Source organism: Macaca thibetana, chromosome 3 (assembly GCF_024542745.1).
Source record: "Macaca thibetana thibetana isolate TM-01 chromosome 3, ASM2454274v1, whole genome shotgun sequence".
Taxonomy (NCBI): Eukaryota; Metazoa; Chordata; class Mammalia; order Primates; family Cercopithecidae; genus Macaca; species Macaca thibetana.
In genome coordinates, this window is record NC_065580.1 from 17517245 (window position 1) to 17532975 (window position 15731).

The following is a 15731-nucleotide window of genomic DNA, read 5'->3' on the forward strand; positions in this document are numbered from 1 at the left end:
ACCCATGTGGGAGTCTGACACCGGAGCTACTGCCTGAGATAAGAAGGGCCCTGGGGATTCATCCTAGTGGAGATGGCGGCAGAAGCAGCGCCACACAGCCTCAGGGCAGTAGCAGCAGCCAGGCGAGCTGTGGTGCCCATGAAGTCCAGAGGCAGTGACTGCAGGGTCCAGATCAGCGTGAGATGCGATTCTGGCTGCTCAGCTGCATGTTTCTTCCTGCCTTCCTTCCTACAGGCTTCCAGCTCCCCATGTCTCGTCAGTAAATTACTTCCCCACTTATGTCAGACACGGCCAGTTTCTTTCACTGCAAACTAGAGATGCTGGCTGAGACACACCACTCTTTACAGAGCACTTGCTTCTAAAGTCCATTTCCCTCCTACCTTAGCCTCCCACCCAGGCGTGAGCCCAAACCTTTGAAGAGGTAATCGGGTGGAAAGGAACTGTGACTCAAAGTTAGGGACAAAGCTGATGAACACTAGGAGAGAAATTTCTCTCTTCACTGGAAACTGGGAAACAGGTTGAGGGGTTAGAATGTAATTAGTCATTCCAGCATCTCATAAAGTCTTTTAAAAAAGGTTGTTAATACCAGTAATAGTAAAAGAACAAGTTTCCCTCTTTTTCTCTTCTGAATCCCTCTCCATTTTTTCTTCTTTCACCCAACGCTCAAAGCACGTACCTTTGGCCTTCACATGATTGAAATGTTTGCTATCTATTTTCTTCTGGATTCAAGTTTTCAGCTGGTTATCTACATAATAATCGTACTTTTTTTTCTATACAGAACCTGAGGGAAAAATGCCCTTCACCATCAAATACTGCAGCCTCCACCCACCCCCATCTTGCTCCCTACCCCTAAGCAGACACAATCCTTTAAAACACACAACATAATCTTCTTTATTTAATTGTTTAATCAGTTTACATTCCACAACTGACAGATTATTTATTTTTATTTTTTCCATGAACAAGTCATTTAATTAATTACCAGACACTTGTTTTTCTTCAATCGATGGAAATACAATATTTCTGCCAATTCGAAAAAGAAAATTGCAAGATGCAGTCAGTTTCAGTGAAGTCCCCAAATGCTCTCTGCTTCCTCAGTCCTTTCAAAGTCACAGGAACCTGGCAATTTCCCTTTTCATCCCCCCTCCCACTTCCCTGTTAAATTTACCTCTCAGAATATCACAATAGTTTCAAGATCTGGTTTGGATCACCTTTCCTGTAATTAATTAATTATGAGAAGGAACAGACAGTACAATAGATCTGATAAGATGTAGCATTCTTGTTAAGATTAAACAACACATTTATTCACATCATATCAGAACAAATTAACATAATATTTAATCTTATTTTAGCACCAATAACCACAGGAATTGCTACCTCCAAGGGCAGAGGCGTTGTTAGAATCCTGCAGTACACACCACTCCTTGTCTGACCAATCAGAAAGCACTATGCAAATTAAAGGTAAATAAATTTATATTGACTGAGCAATAATCTGGTGGGCCATAAACACTCCAGGCGTTTGAGAGTTTTGTCGGTTATGGTCCCTGTCTAACGACCATATATAAAACATACCCACCAAATCAGCTAATTTTCGCTCAGTAACACAGGGCTCAGAATGTTATATTTTAAATCAATCAAACCTTGTCATAGTGACTTGTTGAAATGCTTTGAGACTACCCAGGGGTTGGCTCCTTGCCTTTTATTCTGCTCTCTCCATTAAGATCTCGATACTTATCTTTTTCACAAACAAAGGAGATTTCTTCAATCCTAAGGAAGGTCTCCAGGCAGGGAGGAGAGGTAGGCAATGGTGGGTTGAGTCCCAGTGCAAGGGTAGAACTTGTCACCATCACTGCCACCTCCTAGGAGACCCAGTGTGCCTGTAGCCACTGCCCTTCCCAGGGTATCTCCTTTTTAGCATTTGACTTTAAGATAAATGTTTAAGAAAATTAAGGGATTGAGAAAACAGTTCTAAATATTGGTGAGATGATCTTAGCAGGTGATTGGACCAGACTGACAGAGAGAAGGCCTGCCTGCCCCTTCCCCACTATATGATAAAGGGATCAGGATAAGGGGTGAGGGCAGTAGCTGACATTCCTGCAGCTGAAGAATATGACCTGCTTTGGCCTCTAGTACTTGGACAGGTCATCAGGGACATGCCTAGGGCAGCGCCGACACCCTCTGGGGGCAGATGAGACATGCAGTCCACAGGAGTGGTCATCTCCTCTTACTAAGCAGGTGAAGCAGAACTTCCAGAGGCCAAGACAGCAGCCTCGACATAGCTCTGTGCTTTCTACTCTAGGCCAACACAACAAGACTCAATCCTGCCTTCATCAGCTATGACAAGAGCTATGACAGTGAGTGACCCACCAGGGAGGACCACCCCATCAGTCTTCTAATGAAGGACCTAAGTCCGTGCTGTCCTATACAGCAACCAGTAGTCAGGTGTGGCTTTTGAACACTGCAAATGGGGCTGGGCCAAATTGAGATGTTTTCTAAGGGGACAATCACATTGGATTTTGAAGACTTCATTTGGAAAAAAAGAATGTAAAATATCCCAGTAATTTTTTATATCGATTCCATGCTGAAGTGACACTATTTTTGAAATGTTAGGTTCAAATGTAGTCTGAAAATTAATTTCACTGATTTTAGCTCTTTCTTTGGACTTTAAAAAATGTGGTTACTAGAATATTTAAAATTGCATATGTGACTTGTATCATGTTTCCATTGGATGACGCTGGTCTATACTACCTTCCTGAAACTGGTCCCATCACTGTGAACCAGCAGAGGGGAGGAAAGTTGGGATTGAAGGTGTCCCTAATCATGGGTTGGGTCACTGGCCAAGCTCGATGTGCCTCCACTCTTCGGGGCAGCTGGTCTTCTCAGTCCTGCAGGGACACAGTTGTTTATGCAGCAGATTTACCTAATCCCTGCTCCTCTTCCCTACTTCCTATTACTTCAGGGTTACTGCTTTGAGGATCCTTCTCTACTGCTTTGCTGAGGATTTTCTGGTGATTCTGCCATCTCTCCTTCCCAAAGCTCCCTTCATCTTACCTCTGCTCCCAACCCACATCTTCTGCCTACTGCCTCCATGCCACCACTGCCCCTGCCGTCTTCATTCTTATTTGGTAGCATCCCTTAGCCAGACTCCCTGCTTCTGACACTGCAAGCCACATTTACATGGTGAGTCATAAATTACAAAGCAATTCACACGTCATCTCCTTGGATGCTCTTTCTCCTACCCCAGCCCAGTGCAGCAAAGCTCAGTCAGTAGAGATAGACAGTAAAATGAGATCGTCAAAGCAGGTGGGAAAAGGAATCTGAGAATGAAAAGGTAGATAGAAGGCTCTGGACTCTGAGTGCAAACTGGATGTTAGCTCGAGGTCACTTTCTGAGGGGCGAAAGCAGGGGCCAGGAGGAGCAGAGAGAAAATGTCTCCTAATTTACCTCCACGCAGTAAGCACACACTGGCAAGGGCTCAAAGTCTCTCTAAAAATAGCAGCAAAATACACAAGGGGACTGGGCACCCCAGGAGCCCTAGAAGCTCCTGATCCCCATTTGGCTGAGAAGATGTGGAGACAAAGTGAGGTAACGAGACTCCCCCAAGCCCCCGAGTGAGCCGGTGACAGGGCCACTCATGCCACCCCAGAGTCAGGTCTTTGTCATGACCCTTGCCATGACCCTTCAAACATTGCTGATTTACTTTTATTTTGGGGGAAGTACATTTTACTTTACAGGGAAAAACCTTTAGAACAGAGAGTTCTAAGCAGACACTGGTGACTGTGGGAGAAACAACCAGAAAAAAACTTCCTGTGTCAGTGGCATCCCTCCCTTCAAATCCCACCCCAAGTCAGGATTTTAGGGCCGTCCACATAAGTCCTCAGAAAACTAAGGGCTACATCATTGCATTTGTTTAATCTCACTCTCCCTCCCCTTTATTTTCAGTTTACACTTTTATTTGTACATTTTTACAGATAGTCTTGAATAGCAAAACAGTCACACCATGGGTGGAAATGGGGAAGGAGTATGAGAATGAGTTCGTGAAAGCTCTTCACAGGAAAGGCTTGGTCACGCTCACAACACAGACGCACTGGTACAGACGGATTGGAGAGGGTCTATGGGTGACCCAGAAAGGAAAGGAAAAGCTCAGCCAGTGGGAAGCATGGGGTTCTAGAGAGGAGAGAGGGATACAGAGTTCCTTAAGGAGCAACACCTGGTCCTTGGGAATGAAGTGTGGGAGTTGCATTTGCTGAGATTGGTGTTTGCCAAAGAGATGCCAGCTTCTTCGAGCTACTGCTGTGCAACTCTTCATGTTCAGACCCAGTTTTCTGTTTTTCACACCTGAACACACACCCCCCTGCAGTTGGGTGGCTCCCCCGTTACCAGCTGGGCTCTATCTATGGAGAGAGCAATGGCTTCCCTTTCCTTGGAGGAAGTCTCACCCTCACATGGACACTTGATCGGCTGCGAAGCAGAGAATGTGCAGACCCTTTGGGAAGGGCGTTCTTTTCTTGTTTAGAACCTAGGATTCTGTTTTTCCCAAACAGGATCACACCCAGACATGTCTTAGTGAATATACCATCTAAAGGGCTTCCTTATATGAATTCATATGTTTTTGATGAAGCTACTGGCTTCAGCAACTGACAAGAGAAAGAAGATCCTAGTTCCTTGAGACTTGGTCTCACCCTAAACTTGAAAGATCATTGAAACCTTTCAGAATCTGATTTGCTTCCACCCATTCCATTTGGGAATGTACAGCTGGAAATAACGTTAGGAGAATTAAAAAAAAAATACTAAGGCATTGACCATGTGCCTTGGTTAATAGTTAGCTGGTTTAGCTCATATATGCTATTTGCCCATATGGTTTACTCATTCTGTCACCTCTGCGAATAATTGAGATGGATAAAAGTGCCCTTTGCAAAACTGGCTCTAGACAAAAGGAAGTCTAGGAATAGGTAAAGTAAAATAAGGAACTAATTTCTCTGGGGGACCTGAATTTAAGTGTGCTGAAGTGGGACAGGTCCAGCCCTGTTCAGCAACAAAGATGACCTTGCACTCTGGGTTATCCTTCAGCAGCGAGGCACAGACACTTGATGCAAGAATTCCATTCCAGCAGGGGGTCTTGTGAGGGAATTAGAGGATACATAACTCATATGACACTTCATGTTTGCAAATCACTTTGCAATTTCTTTGTCACCCTTAATATACCATGAGGTAAGGTGTTATCACTATCCTCATTTTGTAGATGAGGAAGTTCAAGTATGGAGAAGACACAGTGCCCCGAGTCACAAATCATTTCAATGCAGAGCTGTAGTGAAATTTACAGTAACTGTTAAACAAGTGTAGCTTAATGAGTGAGTTACTCTGGCTTCAGCATTCTTACCGCTATGATTATATTGAGATAGCATCTGACCAAAAAAAAAAAAAAAAAAAAAAAATGAAAGAAAAGGAAGGAAAGGAGGAAGGAAGAGAGGAAGAAAAGCAGGCAGGCATGCCCAGATAGAAATCTTTTAGCACTGCTCCATCCTGCCCCTAAGGTCCGGCATTAAACTTTTAGGCCTCTTTGCTATCTGTGGGGGCTCAGGGCCCTGCATTCTTGCTACCAGGAACACAGGGTCAACTTGACGCAGACCAGTGTGGTTCTGTGGCTGTGCACTGCTCACGTGGACCCAGCTGCCAACCCAGAGACAAGCACTCATTGGGGAAGTTTTGAGGTCATGACCATTTGGATTGGGCCCATGGTAGATGCCTCAGAGTGATCTGATTATGAACAATCTTGTAGTCTTTTTTGTATTTTATTTTTGTTATATTCTACAATGAGCAGGTATTATTCAGGAAAGAAATCCAATACTCAGTAATCACATATTCTAAGAACTAGGAATAATGTTTAAGAAACATTTTGCATCATGGCAGCATCAATGAAAAGAGGGCAAACACAGCACCAGACATTGAGAGCTTTGAGAGACAGACACCAGAATCACATGTGTATGTCAACTCTGGTGGGGTTCTTAAAAATCTGCCCCCTTACTCTATCCCACACCAGCTGGAAGATGGCATGGAAGGCAACCCCGCTGGTGTGCACCAGCTCTTTCTATTTGCACTGAAATCACCTCTCACTCGGAAACATCGTATTTCCCTGGAAAGGGCTGGGTGTGTCCCCTGGGATGGATGAGTCCCCTGAAGACAGGGAACATTTTCAGAAAAGCAGCTTCACTTTAACTACAAGAATCAACCAAGTATCCCCCACAAACCACACCAAAGGATGACCACAGTGTATCTCTTCCCACTCCTTCCCCCGGATATTTGAAAAATCAGTTACCACTCAGCGCATAATCCAGGTGAAGAGAGAGTCCATTCTAAATGCCTCTGGGTGATGTACCTGAGTTCATTATTCTGAATTTGACCCAGGTGGGCATCTTTGGAGACCTAAGCAGCACATCCTCCCACTGAATCAAGACAGCTACACATAGTGCATTTGTTTCCAGCATCTTATCATGAGTGTGGATGAATATTGAGATATAGGGCTCAGTCTCAGAGTCTTGGGATATCCTTCCCTCTTGTCACAGGAGAGGCAAGCATTGTTGGTGGGACCACTCATCCCTGATGGGAAGATATGCACCTGGGCTCGGGGCGCTTAGGGAAGTCTTTGTCTAGATTTGGAGGAGTTGTCCAGTCTCTGTGACTCCGTGATCCCTGAAGTTGAAATGGTAGGGTTGTTGAAAAGCTAAGGCTTGGAGGAGGATTGAAGCTGGAACAGGCACAGATTTTATTTTTCATATTTTGATGCCAGGGAGCCACAGACCTCCTTATAAAACCTACAGCCACAATGAACAAGGAAGGGGGCTGCTTGGAGTCTAGGAGCCTCTCTACAGACGAATCACTTATCTATCTTAATTGACCCAAGTTGATGCAGGAGGAAAGTAGGAGTGAGTGGAGGGAGAGGAAACGGAAACAGAAGAAGAAACCATAACTCCCAAAATAAGGAGAAAAAGATGTGGGGCCTCTCTCTAAGTAGAATACCTCACTTTCCTGAATCCCAATGTAGTAGAGTAGTGAAGGAAATAAAAGTTGCAATGGGTCCCAGGCTCAAGGTTGACTTGCATGGAGCTCAAAGCACATACATGTTCATATGCCAGTAAGAAGTTTGAACTTGACCTGGGGTTGGGGCTGGTGACTTTAGTGAGGTCATTGACCCTAAATGCCCTCATAAGGTTGGGTTCTACTTTGATTCAGGGTTAGCAGAGTCTGACCGACAGAGCCTCACAAGTCAAGGCTCTTGTCTTCCTCCTCCTCATCTCCCTCAGCTACCTCACAGACAGAAAGCTTCTGTAACTGGTTGGAGTCAGATGTTTTAATCTGTGATCAAGCCCTTATGCTAGAGGGATCAAGGGCACCTGAGAAGTCCTCCCACTGGCCAGGACTTGCCCTCTGAATGGGGCCTCTATCCTGGTCATGTGGCTGGGCGTGTTTTGTTTCCCAGCAGGATCAGATCCCAAAGTGTGTTTGTACTTATCTGGCCCCACTATCAAAGAAGTCACTCAAAGCCCCTGCTCTGGGCTGGTGAGTTGAGCCCAGGTTGTTTACATCTTTCCTGGGAGCTTTCTAAAATTTCAGGAACTCTCAGGGTTTCAAAGGGATGCAGTAAACTTTGCTAAATGTCTGTCACAAAGATAGTAATTGGATACAGCAGATAATCTATTCATTGAAAGTATAGGATTTTTTTTTTTTTTTAAAGAGGATATAAATAATGATAGGTCTGTAGCCAGCATCCTCAAACATGGTTACTTACAAAAAGTTTAAATGGTTCATAGCAAATTTCCCCATTTAGAATTTTTGCCCTCTCTCCTGCAACTGGAAAAAAGCTGGAATTTCAGTGTGGTCATAGACAAGCCCTCTTCCCCAAATGGATGCTTGTGAACACCTGTCTGTCCCTTCCTTGGGAGAGCCCATTCAGGACACTTGGAAGGAAGACACAAGGCCTCTCAATCTGAGATACTTTTCTTCACTTTTCCTTAAGCCCAAGTATGCCCTTCCCCTTAAGGGAGAAACCTCTTTTCAAAGAAAATTAGAAATAAAATGCCCAATTTAAAAACTGGGTTTTCCTGAAAATTATTTCCCTTCTCACAGAATAAATCATTTATTTTAAAAATAATCCTTAGAACCCCAACTGGAAGCTAACAACTTTTCCCATTGCACACCTTACCCTATTGCCCAACACACCCACACACAGGGAACTCACACACGAGACCTTTTGCAGATGCTGACCAGCGTCCCCAGTAAGGAAGTCTTGAGGAGTGCACCCACACCTGTGTGCAGGTGTGTACTGACACAAACGTACACAAAATGCACCAGAGAGATACACATACAGAGAGACCCACATTCAATCCCATTCATGCACATCAGATGTCATATCATATCCAGATATGAATTACACACACACAGTTCAAAGGAGCAGATGAGGGTGGAAGATAAAAGAGAGAGAAGGTAAGTGGTTAGTAGGTGAGAAAAGGAGGAGGGTAGTAGGAAGATGGGTTGGAAGACAGGTAAATGAAACGGATCACACAGCCGTGGAAGGAAGGCTGCTGAGTGCTTGGCAAAGCTCCCAAAGCATATTTGTTTATGAAACAATGGGATTCTCTGCTATACAGCTGACCACGGCTATGACAGCTCAGGGATTCTCACCTGGCCTCCCCAGGGCTGTTGGGCACCAGCAGGGTCACTGAGATGACTGTGAGTGGCTCCAGCCCACTCCAGCAGACTCCCACCCCTACAGTGTTCGCAACTCTCTGGCTGACTTTGCTTGCCAGCACCTGCAGTGCTAATTTGCTCAAATGAGCCCAAGATACTGGGGTGGATTTATTCCACCTCTGTTTGGGTGCTAGCCACTAAGACTGTTATTTTGGGATTCATGGCCTTGAATATCAAGAGGGAAAGGAAGAGGATGGAAAGAGTCAAGAGTTCTGCATTAATTTACACAATATCATACAAACTTGAGCCCATGGGAAATGGACGTGCTCTCTCTGCATGTGACCTACTTCCTTTCGCTTGTACAGAGGTCACCCCTAGGGAAAGGGGAGATGTCAAGTGACAAAGGACAGCTTCTATAATGGGGAGTGAAGGTCTTGTTGGTGTATGTTCTTGTACAACAGCAACCAGAGCAACATTCCTTCTCCCTCCCGAACCGTGTGTTCCCCCTCTTCTCTCATGGCCTATGTGCCCAGCTGTGTCTTGAACTTCCAAAATTAGAGGACTAAATCATGCAGAGTCCCAGAGCTGTAATGTGGAGAACCACGGGGGTCCTCTGGCCCAGTGGCTTTGTTCTTGGTTCTGCCCTCTGGAAATTTCAGCTATACCAAAAACAATAATTTTAAAAAACACAACACAAACAATAAGACCCCACGCTCAAGAAACATCCACCGCACAGACACACACACACACACACACACACACACACGCACGCACACACCGCTCCAGGGATCTGTAGCTGCAGAATTGGCACCCTTATAGGCCTGTCCCTCATGACAATTTCTAGGTCTCTGGGCCTCTATCTGGGGCCATGAAACCACTACAGTGATAGAGAGACAACAGTCATAATGCAGTATTTCCATTTAAAAGGTAGAAAAGAAAAAAAGGAAACTGCCCAAAGTACACATGCACGCACACCCGCACACACACATCACAGCATGACTCCAAGGCTCCAATCTGCCCAGGGAGTGCAGGTGCGGCTGGGGACAGGGTGGCCTCTTGTTTCACTGGGTGTAAGGCAGCTGGAAGGTAAGACTGGGTTGTCTGAGCATCCACCGAAGCGTCCTTTCATTGATGCAGATCTTGCCTCTCAGCATGTTCTCTTCCCTTCCCACCTATGAAACATTGTCCAAAGGTTTAGCAGCAAAGAGAAAACGTTCTTCTCAGTTTGTTTTCTCTTCCACTCCTTGTGTGTTGCTGGTGGGCTGGGAAGGAAGTCCGAACAGGAAGAGCAGGAGAAGAAGTGATTCTGAAAATGGCCTCAATGATTTGGTTACATTCTAGGAACTAAGGGCTTTGTTACCCTGTGATATGACTGGTTAGGGGTGGCGTCCTCTCCTGTTGGCCCAGTGGGTGGCACTTACTTCTCTACATCTGTGCTGCCTCAGACCCCTGCCACTGTCCCTTCACCACCCCGTCCTCGCCAGTGATGGGGATCAAGATGCGGTCGCAAGTGGTGGTGTTCACTCTGTCTTCAAGAGACCATGAAGCCAAAAGTCAAGAACCGATGGAAGAGCCACAGGATGGAAACACTTTCCCCATCTCAGAGATGAGGCAACACAAAGTCCGGCGAGATGCAGGTGCCTGAGCCAACTCAACTCTACCTTGGCACTGGCATCGTCTTGATTTAGTTTTGTTTTGTTTTATATATGTATATTATATATATATATATATTTATATATATATATGTATGTATGGGTTTGTTTTTTAGCACACTGTCCCATTCTCGGGTCTGGATTTAGGGCAGTTGGTCCTCGGGACAGGTTGAACAGAAGGGGCCAAGGTACAGAAGAATCCCGAGATGAGTGTGAGGCCCAGGCCCCCCCATGCACAGAACATGGACCAGCCATAGCCATGGCTGATATCATCAGGGAGTCCGTACAAGTAGCGTGGGTAACGTGACAGCTCAAAGTTGATCCCGGCCACACAGGTGCACAGTGAAATGATGCAGAAGGTTCCTGGAGGATAAGGGAAAAGACACGGGGCGGGAAAATGAAGAAGGAAAGGGGAGAGGAGAGGGAGAGAGAAAGAGAAAAGTTAAGATTATTACATTTTCAATTTTTTTAAGGAGGAAAAATGGGAAGTCTAGGTAAGAGCAGGTTATCACCAAGGTCAATATCTGGAAATATGGAGAGGAGAATAATATTAAAGGATCACCAGTTCATGACTCTCCAATAATGGCCCACTCTTGGACACACTCGGGAAGTCTCTCCTTTGGGAAGATACTAAATAGATATCTCATGAGCATTTTTTGTGGGGTAGAGTGAGCAGAAGCACATTCAGTTCATTTTCCTAAAGCATTTTAAATTCATTGTATTTCTTTGGAGACAGGGAAAACACCTCCTGTTTGCTACTTCTTTAAAGAGAAAAAAAAAATCTTTTTCTTATACATAATGACTTACTCATACAGTAATAGGTTTTCCTTTAGTCTGTTCACCAACAATTCTTCCAAAACCTGGAAATATTTTCCTTTTTCCTGTAAGACATTTCCCAAAATGTTCTCTCTGGAATGCTAATGCTATGAGATCCTTTACAAAGTGAGAGGGAGGTAGAGTCAAAAGACGGGGAATCCTGCTCATGACTTCTCACCCATGAACACGCATCATCCACATTAATATTAAGGTAACTCATCTACCCTACTTTATGAGGAATTTCACAAACTTATTGATGATGGGACATCCTCTTAAAAATATTACTCATACCAGTCTCTGATAAGAAAACTGCTATAAGAGGTAGAATGATATAAAATGGTTTAGAATTATAAACCCATTTTAAACTAATACAACAAGTTTTTGGTGTGCCTAAAATGAATTCAATAATGTTCCTCTGGATTTGCTGTGTTTTCTGTTCTTTGTGTAACCACTGATATGAGAGGAATGAGCAGAAGAAGGATGTATAGTTTGGGAAGGCTGGGCTGGATCAATGGAAGGAAAAAAAAAGAAAAGCATTTTTACAGGGAAGGAACAAAAGGAGGTGCATTCAATTTTATATTTATTATTAAAACTCTTGCTTTCTAACAGCCAAGTTTCTTTAAGATTGAGCCTTGTTTCTTTAAGAGCTAGCCTAATTTTTTTTTCCAGAAGCTTCCTGGAAGACAAGGAAGAAAATATAGAGTGGAAGAATGAGGCTCACAAGCTCGTGATAATTTAAATGGCCACAGTTGACCCTAAAATAAGTATTAAGTGCTATGTGCTAGGAACTGTGCTAATGATATAGTGGCTAAAAATGAATTATTTAGGCAGATAGTGAGGGTAAGGAAGTCCTCGGTAAGGTTTTCCTTTTAATAAAAAGCAGCCCCCAAATCATTTCTTTGAGCAAACGAGCAGCCTGTAAAATTGAGCTACAGGCATAGATAAGCATGCTGGAAGCTTGCACGGGTGCATACCCGCAGCTGTACCAATAGGAAAAGGCTACCTGGGAGCTAGGCATGTTCAGCATGGTGGCTGCATCTTGCCTTTTCTTTGTCAACCACATGAACATTAGGGAGCAAACAAGATGGCGCCCCCCAGGTAGAAAATCCGTTTGCATAATGAAAAGATTAGGATGGGGTGGCCAGCTTTATCATGCCCTATGTAAATGTCACACCTGGTTCAACCAATCTTTGAGCCCTATGTAAATCAGACACCATCGCCTCAAGCTAGTCTATAAAAACCCTATGCACTTCGCCACCGACTGGAAGTCCCACTTGGGCGCCCTTCTCTCTCTGCGAGAGAGAAAGCTATTCTCCTTTCTCTTTCTTTTGCCTATTAAACCTCTGCTCCTAAACCCACTTCTTGTGTGTCTGCGTCCTCAAGTTCCCTGGCGTGAGATGACAAACGTTGGATAATTACTCCAGACAATGACGCTGCCTCACTGAGTACGTGGCATGTATTGAAACCTTAATTCATAAAACAACTCTTAAGATGTGGGTTATATTATCCCCATTTTACTGATGAGGACATTGATGCCCAGAGAGCTTAAGTCTAAGATCACACAGTTAGTAACTGGCAGAGTCAGGTTAAAACTCAGGCAAGCTAGTTCCAGAGCGTGCAGTCTCATCCACTGTACTATTTACAACTGGTGCCAGGCAAGGTGGATCATTTCACGGGTTTCCCTTGTTGCACTAGACCTAGGTTCCAGATGCCTCCTCCCTCACTCGGCATGGGTTAGGGCAGTTTATAGTTTTGGAGGACTCAAAGCAGATCGCTGAGCCCCACACCCACAGTTTCTGGTTCCGGAGGTCTGGGGTGGGGACCTGAGAATATACATCCTGAAGAAGTTCTTGGGACATGCTGATGCTGCTGGCTCAATGACCACACTTTGGAGCTATAGGATTTGAAACAAGTTTTTACCGGAGAAAGATAAAACTTAATCGGCCAAAGCCCAGATCACAGAGGAAGAAATAAAAACGGATAGTACGTGTGAAAAATGGTCAATTTTACCAATAACCAAAGAATTGAAAATTAAAAGCATAATGATAATCTATCAAATCAGCAACATTGTGTTTTATTTTGTTGTTGTTTTGCTTTTCTTGTTTGTTTGTTTTTTAAAGATCATCTCCAAAACTAGTAAGGGGGCAGTAAAATAGACCATCCCATAGACTCCAGGGGGGAGTGTAAGCTAGTATTTCCTTGCAGAAAAGTGATTTTTAAAATACTCATACCTTCATCCTAGTAATTTCATTTTAAGTTAAGAAAATAATCCCACCTAGGGACAAATACTTAGGCATGGACGTGTGTAAGATTTAGATATGAAGATGTCTATGGTGAGGGTACAATGAGGAGTGGCTGTCGGAGGGCAGACCAGATGAAGCCCCAGATACTGGGCAAGCACTGTTTTCAGAGCTGAGAAGTTTGAGCTTTACGTAGGGTCAAGGCACTTTGGTGACTTCAATCCGCATTTCCAAAGACCACTAAGTCAGAAGTGTAGAGGGCAGCCCAGAGGTAGGGAGACCAGTTAGGAGGTTGCCGCGGTCATCAGGGAGAAGGGGGAAGGGTCTGGCAAGGTGGGAGCAGAGCTGGGAGCTCCGAATGGCTTAGTGGATGATTGTTTACTCAATGATTATTTGTAGAAACAACTGAAGGTGCCCTGGGCACAGTGACAGTATGACTAAAATGTGTGCATTTGTATTTGTGCATGTGTGTGGATGCATTTGTGCATGTGTGTGATGCACGTGCGTAGTGCCATCAGTGCTTGTGAGAACAGTACTCCAAACTTGTGGGAGTTACAGAACATTTTTCATGTTGTGCACTAGGGCTCAGACTGAATTCTCTGATGGTCCCCAGGTTGGATTAAGTCTCAACCTAGACTCCCTGAATCAGAGGGTGGGAATCTATAGTTTCTACAAGTTCCTCAAGATGACTTCTGTTGGTCAGCCTGCTTGAATCCTTGTGTGGGGCAAAGGTGCTTTGTATGACCTGGAGAAGTGATTCCAGGTGGGTAGAAGCAGGGGCAGGAGAGGAGAATGAGGCAGCCTGCAGGACACAGCCAAGGCAAGAGCAATTGCCTGGGGTGAGAGAGCAAGAGGAAGCTGTGTCTTGGCATTACTTTCAAATAAACCAGATTCCAGCAGACCAAAGCCAGCCTGCTCGTGCCTCACCTACTGTGGATGCTTCCAATTGCTGGTTTGTGAACCCACCATTGGATGTGTAATGCTATAATTTACTAAAATTTAGATTTAGGACAGAAATGGGGGGCAGTGAGGTGAGTTCAAGTTCAAGCAACCCTTGGGATGTTCAAGGCATTTGAAAACATGGATCTGGAGCCTGATAGAAAGTTCTGAGCCAGAAATGTGGAATGAGTCATCATCTCATAAACTGAAGCTGTGGATGGGATTGAGGTCACCGAAGGACTTTATATAAACTGTTTCTACAGAGGATACTTAAAGAAATGGAGAAATTTCTTCTTATCAAAAAGCCATTCTACGCTGGTGAAGTCTAGTCATTTGTTCTGAGACAGGAGGTTGACCTCAAGGAAACTGTCGTCTTCCCAAGCTGACAGTAGTTGATGAAGCTGAATATACATGATTATCGTGGCATGTCACACAGCAGGGCAGGCAAGACACAAAGGATGTGGCTGATGAATGGGGAGTGAAGGGCTAAGGTCCAGGTGGACCTAAGTACCAGTAGAAAATGACTCGACTTCTTCATAACTTTCATTTTGCTGTTTTGCTATACTAACGGAGTTGATGAGGAATCTTCCTGCCTTTACTTCCTGTTGGTTGCTCTGTGACTGTGGAACCTTTTGAAATTCCTTTTGTTAGCTCTTGTCAATATCCCCAAAGATGGGAAAACACTTTTATGGCTCCCACTTGAGATGGCCCTTAACGTAGACCATTGATACAACTTGCTTGGAAATTCCATGTGTCAAAGAGGGAAGAGTTGGAAGAGGTTTGATTAATTTCCATACATGCTACTGTTTTCTGTTATGAGTAAGGGTTTATACGTTTTTAATATGTACATTTTTTGAGACAGATTCTCATTCTATTTCCCAGACTAGAATGCAGTGGTGCAATCATAGCCCACTGCAACCTCTGCCTCCAGGGCTCAAGCGATCTTCCCACCTCAGCTTCCCTAGTAGCTGGGACTACAGGTGCATGCCACCATGCCCAGCTAATTTTTAATTTTTTTGTAGAGACAGAGTTTCACCATGTTGTCCAGGCTGGTCTCAAATTCCTGGGCTCAAGCAATCCACCCACCTTGGTCTCCCAAAGTGCTGGGCTTATAAGGATTATAAGTGTGAGCTACCACACCTAGCCAATAATTTATATTTTTATGTACCTCTTCACATAGAAGTTCAAATTTGAAAATGTGTACTAATAATTAGAAATAGATAAATGTAGGTGCATAGTAGATCCTCGATAAAGGGACTGAATGAATAATGCGGTGCCATTCCTACTCAGCACCATATTCTGACAGTTTAAGTAATGATATGCTTTGACCAACATTGATTGAATCCCATAGAGAGGGGGACAAAGGGGAGACATATGGGCAAGGACCCTGACTGACAGATTG

At 44.3% G+C, this 15731-nt stretch overlaps 2 protein-coding genes across 2 annotated transcripts in view; both read right to left on the reverse strand.

Moving 5' to 3' along the window:
* Nucleotides 1-15731, reverse strand: part of AGK (acylglycerol kinase) — a 985672-nt gene that overhangs the window by 176889 nt on the left and 793052 nt on the right. The window lies entirely within an intron of this gene.
* The window catches only part of TMEM178B (transmembrane protein 178B), a 406833-nt gene continuing 391968 nt past the window's right edge, over nt 867-15731 (reverse strand). The window contains exon 4 of the mRNA XM_050782280.1: nt 867-10697. Within this exon, the coding sequence (XP_050638237.1) occupies nt 10447-10697 (251 nt within the window). The 3' untranslated portion in view covers nt 867-10446. The remainder of the gene's footprint in view (nt 10698-15731) is intronic.